Genomic DNA, 18,909 nt, shown 5'->3' on the forward strand with positions numbered 1-18,909 from the left:
AACTGTAGAACTCGAAGTATAAGTTGTCCAACTGAATATATATATATATCCAGTGTACTGTAGCGGACCTTTATGCGGGTACATTAAACTTGAAAAGAAACATCAATTACCTCACTAAAGTACTATTTGTATAATACATTAAAAACTGTCAGGTAATTTTGCAATTACGTACCGTTATTTTATGAAGTTATTTTTTTATATATATTTATTTATTATTTGAAATAAAATTAATAATAGTTTATTACTTACAAATGTCAAAATGACTGTAAAACTAACCGTAAAACGATTGTTAGCAAGGAAGGTCACTATTGTTTCAATGTAACTGTAAAATGTAGATTTCAAGTAAAACAAATAAATATATTGAAGTCTATTTCTAAGGTATAGCTCATATCAAACTTAATTGAACTCTTTGTCATAGCAATGTAGACTCTATGTGATGTGTTATAAGAGCGAAATAAAGTGTCTTATAATACTGGATAAAGCGTCTACAGCTTCATTAATACACCGATGGTAATGACATATACCAATTAACGTTGAACCGTGACAGACCGAGAGGCAATTCACACAACCCACACGTAACCGGCGAAACGATTCTTGCGTTTGATTGAATTCACGTAAACGGTAATATATCTTTGTAAACAAATGACAAATTAAAATATATACAGAGTTCTACTTGATTGGACTTTGATTGGTAACTATTTCTAGATTTAATGTTACATTTATTTTATATAATATATTATGTTTACAAAAATAATCATGGCGTGTCAAATCCAACAGATCTTTGTCAATATGAACAACAAGCGAACAATCTAGTAGATAAAAAAATTATTCCCAAATGTTGTATGTTAAAAATAATCTTAAAAAACAAACAATTAAATTTAGGAAATAGAAATTAAATTAATTAAATTACGTTTTGCGCTTTCATGACATTGTGACTTCTTTTTCTTCCAATACCATTGTAAAGAAAAATTGTTTCCGCAACAAATTAAAGCATAAACATTTCATTTTGACCGCATGGGTTACTCATCAGAGCATATCAGGACAACCTCATTTGCCAGTCACTGAGCACAAATTACAGTGACATTGTATGACAAGCTGAGTTCCCTCTACTGATTGTTGTTCTATGAATGAGGTTTAATATAAATAACAAAATTTCACGTGTTTCAAATCTAACTATTTGAGAAGATATGTATTGAAATATACAATTAAATTTTGCAGATTTCTTCACCACTTTTCTAATTAATGTCTAGATTTAGTAATGTTAAAAATTAAGGAAGGTTTTCAAATGTATATGTATGTATAATTGGGTCCAAAAACAAATAAGTTTTGTTTCCTGTTTGTAATTGGAAGAACATTCAAACTTTATTGTAAGCTCATGTTTAAAAAGCTATAAATTAATGTATCTTTTTGTTGGTTATCCATGAATAAATAAATAAATAAATATTAAGACAATAAATTGAGAAAACAACACTAGTAAAAGTCCTTTGAAATAAGCAAAAAACTTCCAAAAGCCTAACTTCATTCGACCTAATTGGAATTTTCGGAAGAAATAAATTAGTTTTTCAAATCAAATAGAAAATATTTAATAAATGTATTAAATAGAAAATATTTAATAAATATAATTTGAATATTTATTATATTGTAACTGTATTCTAAATTTAATAATATTTTCTTATTTTTACCAAGCAAACCTCATAAATGCACCCTTTATACTGATTTAAGATAATTAAAAACAAAACAGTATTCATCTAAGATTAAATAACAGAAATTAATTCCATAAAACTTTCGGTTCGTTCCCTTTATAATTCCTCCAATAGAAAAACAAATAAATCTTTAAATTAAACAATGCATGGAATTTCTGTTAAGAAATTTAAGATTAATATCGTTTAACGAAGATATTTCTCGGGCAGTCATTTTTACATATTTGACATATGTCATTTGAGTTAATAATTCTGTCTTGAACATTATTATTGTTAATACGTAGAACAGTGAAATAAACGCTTTTGTGCCATCCGACAAACTCCTACGTGTTTTCTCAACACAGTAATGAAGATTATAATTCGTCCAACAAATAAAAACGTTGACATTCGCAAAGTATTTCACGATTCCAGTGCGAATGAAGCCTTAGCATTAAAAAAAAAAACAGTAAAATTGAAACAGGCGTTTTATTTGATAGGAGTTAACAAAGTGTTTGTTTGGGTTTTCTTAAAACACACATTAAAATTTTACTTATCAAAATAAAAACAAGCCAATAAATTATTTTTTCATAGAAAAAGGTAGACAACTGAACTGACTTGCCTTATTACGAACATATGTAACTTGCTTAAAATAAATAGATTTTATTAATATAACATATTATCAACAGTGTAACGGGGGCAGCGTCGCTGGGTGCACACCTCGTCTGTGCGAGAGTATCTGGTTTGACGGACAAGCAAAGAGCTATGTGTCGAGCCTCGCCAGCCGCGATAGCAGCTGTTGGAGACGGATTAAGGTAACATATATTATATCTAACTAATACGTAACTGTATTTCCCGGGCTATTTACACCCTGCTGTATAATTGTCGGGTGTAAATTGAGCGCTTTCTTATATTATTATATATAAACGTTTATATATGCAGTGCATGCATGGATGTAAGAATTTAACGTTCATAATTTCAAACCCAAATACTTTGTATTTATTTCAAATCTTGCTACTTATTGCTCTATCTGCCGGAGGGTAAAGAAATTTCGGCTTCAAATTAACGTTCTTATTACAAAGATAACATTTTAACCGACTTAAAAGAATGTTATTCAATTATATTTCTGTATGTTACCTTATGTTTATTTAGTGCTTTGCTTTATATTGCTTCGTTATTTTTGTCCGCTCTGATTACTGCTTTGTTTGCTACAGTTTCTTGTTAAATTGTTCTTACAATGATTCGTTGAGACGTTAAACCAAAATGAAGCAATAACTTTTTTGGTAGTCTAAATCAATTATCGAGTCGATAAAATTTATAATATTTTACAGCTTATGAATTGTATAATATGTATAATTAATTATTTATTTTATAATTTATAACAGAATGGCGTACGCAGAATGCCGTTCACAACTAAGTGGGTACAGATGGAATTGTTCTGGAGTAGGTAATGGAAACGACTTTGGACACGTCATGCCATTAGGTAAGTCTTTAATAATTATATTCTGAACATATATTATTATACAAAATTGTGTTTGTGAGTTTGGTTACACATTACGTCGCAACATATCTTAATGGTATTTTATAGATAGATGTTATAGCTATTTTTATAAGAGTTTATTGAAAACATCGACTAAAATATTTTCGCCCATCTATCGCGTGTCGCATTACAAGGATATATGTAAGGTGATTGCCGGAGGAGCTAAGGTACATATGACTGCACAATCATCTAGAATCAGCTGACATTGTTAGTCAGTCACTGTTAGTTTTCTATACATAAATCTTTGATAGAAAGTTAAATTTAAGATAATATTCTAGTTTCACTGCTCTCTCATTATCCCCCCACTTTTTAATTCTTTAGTTAACCTTAAAAACGCCAATAATTTTTGAATAACACGTATTTAAAAACCAACGAACTAACACTCAAATTCACTCACATCGTTGTTTCATTGAAACAATAAATATTGTAATATTTTACTTCATATAATAATAAATTGAAAAAATCAGCAAGACATGTAAGGTTGTAAAGGAATTTTATAAATATGTACCAACATTCAGACGCTAGAACATTAAGACGATCTAAATTATTATAACATGTAAAACGTTTATATAATATTGCAACAATATAAACGTTAATAAGCTTATACATCAAATATTCCATAATCGTAGCTTTCATATCATCAACAAAGTGGAACAAAAACGCAATAACACAATAATGCCAACATTGCATGCTTGTATACCGTCACAACAGTTAAAACAAATATTCAACAATGCAATAATGCCAACATAAAAAGACTACTATAAAGATTATCTTAATCCGTTCAATTTCAGTGATTGTTTTAAATGTCAGATATAATCTGCATGCTGTCAACAATATTTCAGGTTCACCTGACAACTAAACAAAAGATTAAAGGGCAATATAATATTTCGAATTATTTGTTATGGCAATACCATTTAGTTTGTAAACTTATAAAAAAATATAATTACATATAAAAATCAAAATTTTAAGAGAAAGTTGTTAAGTTTAAAGTAATTAAAAATTTATATAACCAAATTAGATTGATTAAATTTAATTAACCAATTGTATAATTAAAGTTTAAAACATCGTGGGCAGTCTGTTTTCGATTTTACGACCAACACAGTGGGTTATCATATAATTTATATGTATTTTTAATATGTAAACTATACGTGTAGTTAAAAATAAATTTATAAAAACAATAAATGCTTACCAACGAACAGCCTCCCGCTAAATCGTGATCCAGACATAATCTGACGTGGCTGGTACAGGCTGATCATTTTATTATATAATAAAATATACAGCTATTGAATAAATAAAAGGCCTCCACAAGTATATGTCGTAGTAATAATAATAACCTATCATCGTAAATAAAGAAACATTTATAGGTGGTAGAGCCTAGCTGTGGTCAAGTTACTACAGCTCGAACATAGGCTGGCTCGACCGGAGAAGTACCACCCTCTCAGAGAAGATCGGCGTGAAGTAGCCTTTATGGCTGCGTTTCGTCTGATGAGTGGGAGAGCCGGTTGTCCTTTTCTTTTTCCCACCCTTTCCTCTTCCTATCCCACAATCAGGGTCGGCACCGCCTCCACAACATCCCTTATATTGCAGATGTCCATGAGCGACGACTGCCTTCTATAAAGTAGACCGTCTGCTCGTTTGCCACCTTTGACAAAAAAAAAACATCAAAGTAACTTATTAATAAAAATATACTAACCTGTGATTTTAAAATTAACTCTAAAATTAAAATATAATAATTTCGACCCTATTTTGTTTACATAAATAATTATTTGATATGATAATACTTTATTTATAAATATAAAGAACATTCAAGCACCCTGTGTATTAACGTTAGCAGGTTTCATTGAGTTGTCTAGGTTATTGGCCTTAATGGACTTGTATGTAAATATCTAAGGCGATAATTTTTTCCTTGATTTATTCATAAATTATGTAGTGATGAAGCTAGAGTGGTAGTTTCATAGTAATTAATAATGGTACGTAAACATAATTATTATCGAAAAAAGACTGAGTACTGGCTGCGCTCATGGACGATACAAGTGATAATGTTAACAAAACAACAGATTATAAAGTGACATGAAAATATCATAGTATATATAATATATCGTTTTATAACAGTCGTGTAATGAAAGAAAAAAATCAATAATAATTATTATTAAAGTATAAACAATAAAAATAAATTAATTTCTGTAAGCTTACTGAACCCACCAAAATTACATTAACAATTACACTGATAAAAGAAATGTTTTAGATATTAATCTCAAATACATTTACCTAATTACATTACGTTATCCGTGTATCTCGGTAGCAATAACTTTTTTGATACCAAGCAAAAAGTTTTTATGCTTTTTTTTGTTGTCAAATTGTCAAGGTTTTTTTTATTTTTTAGAGTAATCATTTGACGTGTTATAAATACTGGCCATAATACAACTGTGAAGGTTGTAATGGAATGAAATTAAAACCAAAATACAATTATCTATAAGGTATTTTTTTTAATAAATATATAGATATTCTTCACTTTATAGAAATTCATAGTTAAAAGTAATTGAGACCAATCAATAAAAAAATAAACTCATAGAACTATTGATTATTTTACACTATGCATTCTATACCGGAATTGTTATAACAATACTTTTTGTAAAACTTATCCAATCATATTAAGAATACGTCTATTATGAGTAACGTTATTATTTCCCTTCTGTCAAATAAACTATTTAAATAACCCATTACAAAAAATACTTATGGTTAATCAAGAAAAAATAAACCACGCATTGGAAAGCAAATAATCATCACACCCACATTGACAATGATTTATAAGATACGGCTAATTGACTTGTGTTTGCTTAACACTTCTTTATAATGTACGATTTTTTAACATGCGATTATTTAATTCGATACGATACGACATTTTACTTATAACTATTATATTAGTAACAAGACTTCTATAATCCTAGTTAAGCAGGTTAAGAAATATTCTGTTAAGAATGAGAATTAATTGAATTGAATACGTTATGTTATATTTTAAAATGGTATAAAATAACGAAAAGCAAATGTCATGTATTAAAGTCGTGAATCGTTTTAAAAAACGGTAACGATCACGACACGAATCCCTTTGCACGGTGCTTATGTTTGTTGAAGTTTGTTTATTTTATAAGTCTAATTGAAAGACAGTTTTGACATCTGAACTCCATTTTGTTTTTCAACTATTTTTTGACAGATGGCTTTGACGTTTTATTATTTTAATAATTTATGCAAATCAAGTCATTTACAACCCAAATATTAACGTGATTGTATAATTTACGATTCGGTTGCATTTAATTTTTTTAAAGACTTTAATTCGGACTATGGATGACGATCATCAACCTCCGATCGGCTATAATATAAATCGTGTTTTACGACTGTGTGACAAGAATAAAAACATAATTAAAATGGCCGAAGTTGCCTATAATTTTTTTTATGTGTTTATTTTAAAAATACCTTTGATTTGTAAAGCTTTTGTCTTTAAAAAATATAGAAATATTAAAATTATTTATTTGAAATGTTATAAAAAAAAGAATTAAATACCAACCGATACCAGCCGATCTCAAAAATAGCGACTTAACATTATAATGCCAAGATATATAAATTGTATAAAAAGGTAAACAATATTCTATGCACTATATTAAATGTGTATTTAAATATTAGACGTTATCGTTGCACGGTACTAATTGAGTTATTAGTCTGTCGTGATACCTGACAGCTTTATAGATCATAAGGGCGTGAACACACCAAGGAAACTCAAACATTACTTTTGCTATTATAAATAGGATTTACACTATTTTCTGTATCCAATAAATTTAATGCTGAAATTGACATTTGTTTTATACATACCTAAGAATACTTCATACTTGTAACAAACAAATCAACTAATGTTTTTCTTTAAAACAGAAAATTTTAAACGAATTTGTGGGTTATGAAGAATAATATGTTCAAAGTATTTGATTTTATAACTTTTTTCATAACTAGAATCAGCCCAGAAACATTTTACTTAACAGAACATTTTGAAATATTAATTCTTAACAAAAACGAAAGGTATCTCAATTTCCGTTTACACTTATCACGAACCTCACCTGATCGTTTTACACTAAATCATTGAGAAACCCAAATTGATCAGACATAAGACATATAAAACCGCGTGATTAACATATATTTTGAATTATTATTATTATTTATGTTAAAATTTTAAAACTAATTAATACACCATGAACTGTCAAACAACTTTTAACTTTACGGTCCGGTGTGACAAATGTAATCAATATTTTGACAGATTATATCTATGAAACATGAATCACTATTATGTCATGGCAGATATAATTAAACAGATTATAAATAAAAGTTATATACATAAATATGTATGAAACCTTGTGAGATTAGGTAATATATCCCTCGTTAAATGTAGAAGAAACTTCTCACGGACGAGATTAGTGTAATAACTATTAAAAATGCATTTAATTTGATACAAAAATTCAGTTTGTCTTCTAAATTTGTTTTTTCTTCTTCTCTGATTGTAAGTATCTATTTTGTTCGTCGTTTGATTTAAGAAAAGGTATGATACATTAAAAATATACAAAATTAAAACAATCTAGGCGACTCATATTCAAATGTCTTACAAATAATAGTATAGTACGATGCAACTTTCACAATTTTTTCATCCCTTAACAACCATACAACGAAAACGTTCAGAGTAATTTTTAAAATGAAAATAAACTATTTACCTAAAATATAATAAAATATAGAATGTCATAAAACAGTTCCATTACAAATAAACTTAACAGCTCACAGAAATTACAAATGCGAATAACAAATACATTAGCATTAAATCCGACATTATCGCCAATCTCTAAAATCATAGTCGCATAATTTATTTTCTAGAATTCCATCTGTATCGTGAGCTAACTCGGTCCACTTACAGGAAACAGCTAGATCTTGTAACAAAATATATATCAATTCTAGACATCCGTCATCTACACAGAGTAGATAATAATAGAACCTCGAACCCCATCTGTTTTCTCCACAGAGTATATAAAGTTGTATTATAACCAATAATATAATTTTATGTACTTCACTGAATAAAAACGTTGACATTGGCTGATATTCCACGTTCAAAGTGTGAATGAAAACATACCATTAAAAAATATAGACCTTATAGGAAGCTTTGAAACCTAAAAGAAAACTTTAAAAAAAATCTGATAATTTTCTAAAGAAAGAATATGTCTTGTATTAAAAATGCTTAAAGCAAAATAACTTATAAATTAATTAATATAAAATGGACCAGCCATTTTATTTCAGACCTGAGACAATATATTAATATGAACCAATTTGATGGCACTATTCTTGTATGAATTTTACAAATAAATACACGTGCACACTCACAGATTACTTCTGTATCTCTAGTAGAAAACTTCATACTTTTTTCTTTAATGACAACAAAAAGTAAAAGTACTGTAAGTGTCAGTAGTAGTAGTAGTAACTGTAAAAGTCTTTTATAAAATTTTTGAACTAAAAAACGTCACAATTGTTTTAGCTACGCGTGAGGCTGCATTTACTTACGCCATCACATCCGCGGGGGTCACGCACGCTTTGAGCACGGCGTGCGCTAGAGGGGACTTACCCGCCTGTGGATGTTCGTCGAACAGGTAAGTGATGAGATATTTATTGCCAGAAAAGTCATGACTCTCGTTCTCTAAACGGAAGGAAATGCAAGGGTTGCTATACTTAAAATCTACCTGCGTTGTTGGAACGAAGTTGTAATGAAGTTGAGACAATATTGAGTGTTAGAAAAATCGTTTATATTTTATATGTTTGTCACAAAAAACTTTAAGTTGATGGATTAATCTAAACTGACGTCTTGAGCACGATGGATATAAGTGTTTATTTGATCAAATCTCTCACAGACGTAGACCTTCGAGTCCATCAGAGCAGTTCCAATGGGGAGGTTGTGGAGAGGCAGCCTATGGTGCGAGATTCGCGCGAAGGTTCCTTGATTCCAGAGAAATGGAAGCGGACGCCAGAAGTCTCATGAATCTTCACAACAACCGAGTAGGAAGAAAGGTTTGTTAATAAAAAAAGCAATCATGTGTCGTTGCTCATTCAAAGTCGTTACTTAATAACGGACTATTGTGTAGAAAAAAAAATTTAGACATGTCCTTTTCGCCTCAAAGATTATACTCAAATAATTATTACTACCTCAGCATACGACTAAACATGTCTACACACATCTATTAAGTGCTATTAAGACATACTTATTGTCTAAAATAATTCTTAAATCCAGAGTCAGTTATTTCATAATATTGCAGTGTTTAATATATCTTTACATAGTGTTGATTTATTGAGGTCTCACGTGAACTGAGACATTCAGATTTATATAAGTTATGCGAGATCACGAATCGTATCGACTTAATGGGGTTTTGTTTATGATAATAGATATTGAACATCTATTTTTACTCCTACAATACTCTGGAGTAGTTTGTCTGTTCGTTTAAGCAAGCTAATAAGTAACTAGATGTGATATTTTTGTATATTTCGCCATATTCTAGAATCTACTGCCTATATATGTATGATGAATTTAGTTATATTATTTGAAGAATTAGTGGTAGTTGTAGAACTTTAAAATACCCCCTGTATTGTACCCTCTTCAATGTTCTTTACAATATTAGATTCGTTATAAAACTTCAACACAAATATATCATATAATCAATCTATTAAAACCTTTTTGCAAACTTATTTAGATCAATGTCTTCAACCTCTTTGTTTTATCCAATCACATTCGATGACAGATATAAAGGGCAATCAATGCTAATGCGGTATCAGAATAATACCAGATGCAATAACCAAACGGTAATTCCTTGAAATGAATCGGTAATGTGGAAGAAAATTACCAGCCGGCGGGTTTGAAATCATATCGGTAGTTACAGAAATCCAATCCGATGTATCTCATCAGATAACAAGTCATTATCAAGATGTATTAGAACATAAATTGAACAACTGCATTTATTGGAGACGTATATTTTATACAGATAATAAAAAATGAATACAGATTCAAAATTTAAAAAAAAAATCTAACAGTAACAAGTATCATAACAAAAAATTATGTAATGGTGGTGTTTGGTGAAGTAACGTTAAAAAGGACAGTATTTTAAGTAATAACATTAAAATTTTATAAAGTTATTCAATTGCGTCTTGATTAACAAATATAAAGTATAATCTATTGACATAAAGTTAAACGTATTATCCTCATTTCATCGAGTTACTAAAGAATCATTCACATCGTCCGATACCCGTCATTACCCTGGGGCGGGTAATTTTCTTTTCTTATGTTGGCACTAATGCTAATGACGTAAATGAATACTCTCCTTAAAAATGAAATTATAGAAGGCTCAAGTTATACAGCCACAGCGCTATAACAATTCTGACAGCCCAAGGTTATACATCACATATTAACTATAAGCACGTAACCTCTGTATTTAATATTTTTTTCTTCTTAAAAGCGGTTTCTTCATATTTATGAATAAATATATGATATTTAAAAAAAAAAACTTAATTCCTTTATAACCTCCTTTAAGAAATCCTATAAAACTATATTAAAAAAAAAAAAACCATTCCTTCAGTAACACTATTGTTATATATAAAGAAAACAGTTTTCAAAGTAAGTTTCAATAAACATTTTAGGTTACCCAAAATTTAAAGTAATTTTCATCCAAAGTACCTATTGCTTTACTTAAAACGAACAGCCATACATTTATCATACACGTACTGTTGTAAATAATTCTCTGCCCGAGGACAATATCATTACGTTATTGCCTTATGAGATAAAATACATGGCTTTACGACCGTAAAGCTTTCCGCGCGCGTACATAATTGTTTTAAAAATGTTTGTTGAACGTCCGTACCGAGAATAAATTCTGTGTTATCAACGTAATTTATACACTAGTTTTACATGCGACTCCGTCCGCGTGGTCTTCGAAATTAATGTCAGAGAGGAATTTATGAATTGTGTATGTTCGAACGATAGTTGTAGCTACCAGACGGTGGCGACATCTAGAGTCACGTGACTTAAACAAAATACAACGGGTATTCTTGACCTCTGGGTATAAAAGAACAAAATTTCGGTATTAATGACCTTTGTCATATTCTGATGTCTACGCTACATACTGGAAAGTTTCAACCCAGTCCGTTTTGTAGTTTTTGCGTGCAACGCCTACAAACATTCATAAATCCTCACAAACTTGAGCAGTTATATATAAGTAGCAAGCCGAATTTAAACCTATTTATATCCTCATTAGTTAGATCATTAGTCATTACTCACATTGCGTTATAACCGAACTGTTTCTGCGGACTTGCAAAAATACATTAATAAAATCCGATCTATGATTACTAAGATATTAACTATCACAAACTTTTAAACACACGTCGGTTAAATAAGAAAACGATCAAATTAAAATAGAATGTATCCGTCTAATACCCAAATAATTTTTATATTTAATTAGAAAAAAAATATGATTTCTGCTAAAAAAATATTTCACGCAACCTTTATTAACTCTCAATAAGAAAACAAACATCTCATATTAGTTTTCATCATCGAAATAACTAAAATAATATTGATTTACTAAAACAGATTATATCAGTACTATGAAGTAGTTAACACTAAGTCTTAATATTCTAAAATTATCTCTATTTTCTTTCAATTCATTTGCTATGGTAAAAATATTTGCAGTTAGCATGAACACCTCCATTCCCCAGTCTCGTTTTACTAAATAATTCCCGATGACTGGTTATCTGTCCTTGACATTAAAATAAGTGTAGGGGAGTAAAGATATTGTAATGTTACTATGAAATGTACGCTTCATTCATTAAGAGATATCGGTTCGAATTAAAACACGAGGGTAACAGAAACTAAACTAGGGTAACTCCCAACAGACAGTGAAGGACCTAGTGCGACGTGAATGCAAGTGCCATGGCGTATCAGGCTCGTGTGCGCTGCGCACCTGCTGGCGGGCGTTACCCCAATTCCACGTGGTGGGCTCTGCTCTGAGGGAGAAGTACCAGAAAGCTAGATTCGTTGTACCTCACCCACCAGCTGATACACACGCGCCACAAACACATCTTGTTATACGCAGGTTCGTTACCAACCGCCAACATATTGTCAGATTATAATTTGAAACTACCTTAAAATATTAAAGCAAACATACAGTCAAGTGTAATATACGACATTATAAGGAATTTCAAAAAGAAGATCTATGATATTTAAAATATTTTTGTATATAAAATCATATATATATATATATATATATATATATATATATATATATATAAAATTATGTAACATAATTAATATTTCCTTATCAGAACGAGACAGAACGCAGGTGTCGGCCGCCAGCCCCGTAAATCGGACCTGGTGTTTTTGGAGCCGTCGCCAACGTATTGTGAACCCGACGCTCTAGCCGGATCATTCGGTACTCACGGACGACACTGCAACAGAACCTCTAGAAGTACGTTGGCACATTTACTACGTGTTAGTTACGTCAGGGATTAATAGCGAACACTATTTGACTGAGAGATGTTTTCCTCCAACTTCCGCGACTCACAAGTTGCATTATTGTATGTCTTATTTAGCGCCATATAAAAAAAAAATCTTCATTTACGAGTTAACTTAAAATATTACGTATGGTATTTATTTTTGTGTTTTCATTATTGGTTTTCTCTTCCATACAGTCTAAACATATTAAGTGCCTCAGTATTATCAGTTATGAATGACTAGGTACATGCTAAGCACTGAACATGTCAGTATGTGCTGGAACATCACATACTAAGATATATAATGACGTGTTTATGCTATGGATTTAGAATATTTATCCTGGAATATGCCTATATTATTTTCCATTTCCAAAAACCAGTTCGAAACGAAAATACACAGAACAAACTTCGATTGGAGACTTTAATTAACTTTCATTGGTTAAAATCAAGTTATCTACTACTTCACGCAAATTATTTCTCATCTCTCGATCTATAAAATAAACCTCTTTACATATTATTTAACTAAAAACAAGTTTTATATTGATGTTTTGTAGGTGAAGAAGGCTGTGAAACTCTGTGTTGCGGACGCGGTTACAACACAGTGAAGACTCAAGAAGAAACAAAGTGCCACTGTCGGTTCCATTGGTGTTGTCGAGTGTCGTGCGACAAATGCGTCACTAAGAGCGAAATTCATGTTTGCAAATAGCGCCATCTAGAGGCAGGTAAAGAGTTTTAAAGAAGACTCCATCTAGTGGCGAAGTGTGTGACAACAGGCCATCTAGTATTGATTGGCGGGACTAATAGTGTGTGTGTTTGTGCGTGTTCTGTCTATGATAATGTTAATATAGTCATTTGTCGAATGCTTTAATATTTGGTATTTTCGCACCCTAACTCAATCGGCCAGTTTTATATTTTGTATAAATTTCGAAATGAAGATTCGTAAAATAAGATTCTAATAACAACTGCTCGATATTTTAAGTATTATTTAATTATGTTGTAAAACGCTTACATTTAGTAATTAATAATTCTATTGTATGAAGTACGACGCCAAGTAATTTATATTCGAACTTAATAGTTAAAATGCACTTAATCTATTTTTAAATACATTTAATAATCATTACTATAAGTAATAATAATATCTTAATTCACATGTAAATAATTGGAATTCAACACATTCGCATTTGTATAACTTCTTCAAGGCACATCTTACGAAATTATGGCTTTAAAACGTACTTATATTATTGAAATAATTTTATAGCACTTTTTTAAACGTACATTCTATGTAAAATTATAAAGTTATTTTTAAATGTGAACTTTCACATGTAAACCAACCATATACGATCAGTTTTATAAAAACACAACGGCACATTACTTAATGTCATTTATTATAATTACAGTGATTGTAATTTTAGTGCGTTACAAATCATTCCGTAGCTAAGTTCTAACTTATTCCTATTATATTCGAATAAAATTTTTTCACCCCTAAACTTTGTATCATTTTAAAACCTTAGTCTAAATTTTTTTTTTTTTTAATATCGAATTTTTATGATGAAAAATATTTTTAATTCAAACTTATTTACATTTTTTTAAATATATATATATGATGATCTGAACATACGGTGTGCTACATACCACATTTTTATCAGTCACATAAGACTTTGTTGTCGAACAATACTGGCATAAAAGTTTATTACAAGATTCTTTCTAGAAGAATTAAAAACTTACAAAGGAAAACATTCAACATATTTTTCATAGATAGACCTTAACTTTGTATAACTGTTACAACAGAGGGCGCTTAGATTAAAAATTCAATGTTAAAAGTTTTTTCTTAATATTTTACTTACTATTCTTAACATATACGAAAAATGTCAAAGACATTTAAAAAAATGTCATCCATATTTAGAATGGAATATAGGGATGGGATATGAAGAGACTACGACATTTTTATTGACTTACAATGAGATTCCCTTAAGCCTTATATTCTTATAGAAACTTCAATCAAAAAAATTCTAAACTACAGATGCAGGATGTACATTCATTGTGCAACTCCTCATCCATACTTGTTTTATTAATTTTTTTATACTTTATCGTAAACATAAATTTATGTCCCACAACATAACGACGTTGCCACCATTTTAATGGATAATGAGGCTTCTGACTTCACCTCAACTTCTTTATTTCTTCTCTACCGTTACAATAATATTTAAAAAATTTATCCTTAAATATAATATCATGTAATCCTTTAAATCAGTTAAGGTTCAGTGATAAATATTGTTTGTACGGACGCTAAATGTCCATTCAGTACTTTGGCATTATATATTTAAATTAAATAAACATTAAATTATTAACCATTTCTTCAAAGATTTGAGCTTTTCAATAAACTCCAGTAAACAGTTAACACCTAATTTAGTGGAAAAAAGATAGGAAAAACAGTATTTACCCATTTCTCTAGACCCTGGTTAAGTACTTTGTAATTCTGTGTCCAGATCAGACATATTTCTGTATTCCTGAATTTAAAATCGCGTTGTGATAATATAACTTACTGTTCCTTTGGAAACCAACATCCCCAAAGACCAAGCCATCAAGGTCAATAAATATTACGAGCTCACAAACGAACTCACTAAGAATAGTTTGGTCATAAATTTGTACGTGGTAGAAGTGGGAGCGAGGGGTATAATAGCTAAATCTCTCTACAACCTACGAAAAGACTGGGGCCTGTCCAGAACTAACATTAATTCTTTCTTACAACGCACTACGAAGGAAGCCCTAGTAGGTTCGTTTTAAATATGGCTAACCTACCTACCTAAGTAGAGAGAGGAGCTTGGACGGTAGAGGTGAGCATTTCACGCCCGTTAGATCGAGGGCAGTTAAACCTACACCTGGGTCGCAAGTCCCAGGCTCTTTTGCGCTCCTCTCTCTGTAACGCGATGGACCCGACACCTGCACGGTGCATCCATGGATTGCTGAGAAGTTTCGTCTCATGCGCTGTATCATGCATGCATGCTACCATTTTGCACTAGAAAACTTTGTACGGTTATGTGTCATTTAAGAAAAGTTATCAATGATCTCTAATGTCAAAATATTAAAACAGAAACCATTATTAAATATACATGGAGATTAATAACTTTAAAGGGTAGGGAAAATGGCTTCTTGGCATAAGCTTTTCTACCGAAACAATTTTCCTTTATCCCCACTCCAAGACTGACTATATCGCGACTTACGGTAGATTGAAGACCATTTCTAAGTAGATCTAATACAACTTTATCTTCAAACAATCTAGACAAGTATACATTCAGTTTGAATTACAATTTAGAATCGAACTTGAATCTTTTGGTTATTAAGTAAGTAATCTTTTATAATGCTACTGACAATAATAAGTAATTAGGATAAGGTTTGAAAGAAATATTTATTAGGAATGATGGACAACACCAAAGATAATCTGCCAAATTGTAATTTAACGTTTATTCGTACTATTTTTCGTTACCCCAAAGTCTAGAAAGACTGGAATGTCTAAAAGAAAGGAAAGAGAATTGCACTAATGATTTCCTCTGCGGGTTTCTCGTTTCGAATGTTTTAAGACTCGTATCAAAGGTCCTTCCTATCCTTTGACAAGCTCTATTAAAAGTTTAAAAATAACTATATAAAGTTTTAATGAGAAATCTTGCCTTCTAGAATTCGATAGAAAAGTTTGTATCTCTTTAAAACCTATTTGCTTCAAGCCTTTTAATATGGAATCTTTATATTATATACAAGAATTACTTTGGATACTTTACTAGTTTTATAGTATTCGACTCAATCTTCAAGTTTATGAAAATAAGAAAACACACTACACTAAAATTAAACAATATATATTCCCTGTAGCATTTTCAATATGAAAACCGAAAATTTAGATAGGAACAAAAATACTCCATCTATTTCTTTCACTAAACAACGTAAACAACAAAAAATAAGTAATCAATTCCATTCTGATGGATGAGAATAACTTTCTCTGGACATTTTGATATGCCTTGGTTTGTTTACAAGATAATCGCTAAATTGGCTTCCATTGCCACAGTTGTAAATTTCAGACGGATATCATGGTATAAATCTCAATTTGTAATAGTGAGAGTGTTATAAATTAAACTGGACAATACCGCCATAAACTGTGCGGTAAAATAAATTCCCTTGACACGTAATCAGATACAAGCCGTTAATCACGGAAACGAGTTATATATGCAAATTAAGCCTTGATTAAAAAGGATTTATTAGATGTTTGATTTGAAAAAAAAAACGTTTCAAATTTCATGATTTTACACATGTTTATTTTAATTTTCCACAAGTTTTATTACTAAGACCTCTCATTAATAGGTGGCGCTGGTGAGAAGTTAAATAAAGTACATAGTATTTCGTTATACTATAATATTTTTAAGTAAATAGTACCTTTTAAGCGATAAGCCATACATAATTATTTGATTAAATATCATAATTTCAAATATTTTATTAATATTATTTTAATTTAAGATTCAAATAACACTGTCACTGTCACTGTCACGTTTTGATAGCTTGATAGCTGTTACTTGTTATTGTTATTCAAAAATACAAATTATTTAATAAAAATATATGAAAGTTATCAAAAATGCCTAAACCGACTTGTGTTCAATGTAATACAAACGATTCCCTACTATGGCGAAGCGCTGAAAACGGACAAATATGCAACGAATGCCACTTAGCAAATACCGCAAGTAGTGAAACAAATTTAGATACGGCCATCAAAACCGAAAACGATGACAAGAAAGAAGACAAAGACGATTGTGATAGTAAGAATGGAAAAAATGAAGGCGAGACCACTCCAGCAAAAGCAACGGGTAAAGGTACGAGGAAAAGCACTCGTTCTACAAGGTACAAAGCTAAAGGACCAACAGTGAACCAATCAAAACCACCGGCACCCCGTGGTAGAGGTCGCAGAAGTATATTTAAGAGACAACCATTGAAAGCCCCAACAGCGACGGCTACAGTTGTTGCGAGTGAATCAGTATTCTTCAAGGTAAAATACAAACAAACTAAAATTTAAATACAACATGCATTTTTTATTATAGTAGGTTCAGATAATTCATATTTTTACTAATAAGAGCTATGTACAATGCTGCCTGACTTTGAATATTAAACAAAAGTAAAATCATCAACTAAGATTGTTTGAATTCCTTATTTTTATTGACACAAAAGTCCCGTCTATTATCATATGACACTCCTCATATAATCAAACAATCAAAAAATTATTTTTAAAAACTAATAAAATAGTAAATAAGCCACACAGTAAAATCAAGTAACTTAAGTCTTTTCAATAAACATTATCTTATATTTCTTTATTTTTATTCCAGGGTACATACATTCAAGTTGGCGATATAGTTTCAATGATAGACATTGACGGCGGCACATACTATGCACAGATAAGGGGCTTCCTTACAGATCAGTACTGCGAGAAAAGTGCAGTAGTCACTTGGCTGCTACCAACACAGGCCAGTCCGCCCCCAGACCAAAGTTTTGATCCAGCTACATACATTATAGGTATATGAGTTTAAAATAAAAATTATATTTCTTTTCAAAAATATAATTTTCTATTTAGCATTAACTATTCCTATTTCTAAACTTATTTTTGGTTTAATTTATACATAAAAAATCTCAGGAACTACTAATTGGATATCTTATTTAATTTTTCTACAAAAAAAAAATTTCAGCAATTAAAACTTTTTCTCGAATATATTTGTAAAGATCTAAAAATCCATAATTATTTAACAGCTTAGACATTAATTTTATTTATAAAAGTATGATTGAATTTTTTTTTTTGTAATATTTGAAGGTATTCTAATGAATCAGTGTCAATTATTGCCCAATGATTAAAAAATATAATATTATATATGCTATATAACCATTTCATTACAGGTCCAGAAGAAGATCTTCCTCGTAAACTGGAATATATGGAATTTGTAATGCATGCACCTTCAGACTATTATAAATCTAGTACAAGCCCATATCCCCTCACCGACAGGGAGCTAAATAACCATAGTGGTTTCATATGGACCTCTATGGAATCTAAGGAAAGAGGATAATAAGATATAATGTGAATAAAATATTTTTTAATTACTTTAATAAATATTTTTAATGAATATG

At 30.3% G+C, this 18,909-nt stretch overlaps 2 protein-coding genes across 2 annotated transcripts in view; both read left to right on the forward strand.

Annotated features, from left to right (window-relative positions):
- LOC116773589 (protein Wnt-7b-like) overlaps positions 1 to 14,240 on the forward strand; it is a 47,398-nt gene extending 33,158 nt beyond the window's left edge. Inside the window, exons 3-9 of the mRNA XM_032666072.2 lie at positions 2,366 to 2,491; positions 3,062 to 3,159; positions 8,774 to 8,885; positions 9,144 to 9,300; positions 12,166 to 12,365; positions 12,595 to 12,737; positions 13,317 to 14,240. Coding sequence (XP_032521963.1) covers positions 2,366 to 2,491; positions 3,062 to 3,159; positions 8,774 to 8,885; positions 9,144 to 9,300; positions 12,166 to 12,365; positions 12,595 to 12,737; positions 13,317 to 13,468 — 988 coding nt within the window. The 3' untranslated portion in view covers positions 13,469 to 14,240. The remainder of the gene's footprint in view (positions 1 to 2,365; positions 2,492 to 3,061; positions 3,160 to 8,773; positions 8,886 to 9,143; positions 9,301 to 12,165; positions 12,366 to 12,594; positions 12,738 to 13,316) is intronic.
- A 3,054-nt stretch (positions 14,241 to 17,294) lies between these two features.
- LOC116773590 (GATA zinc finger domain-containing protein 1) lies at positions 17,295 to 18,905 on the forward strand. Its single transcript, XM_032666073.2, has 3 exons — positions 17,295 to 17,785; positions 18,120 to 18,306; positions 18,682 to 18,905. The coding sequence occupies exons 1-3, from the start codon at positions 17,378 to 17,380 to the stop codon at positions 18,846 to 18,848; spliced, it is 762 nt and encodes a 253-aa protein (XP_032521964.2). The 5' UTR covers positions 17,295 to 17,377; the 3' UTR covers positions 18,849 to 18,905.
- The last annotated feature ends 4 nt before the right edge of the window (positions 18,906 to 18,909 follow it).

This window comes from Danaus plexippus (assembly GCF_018135715.1).
Source record: "Danaus plexippus chromosome 22 unlocalized genomic scaffold, MEX_DaPlex mxdp_33, whole genome shotgun sequence".
In the NCBI taxonomy this organism is placed as follows: Eukaryota; Metazoa; Arthropoda; class Insecta; order Lepidoptera; family Nymphalidae; genus Danaus; species Danaus plexippus.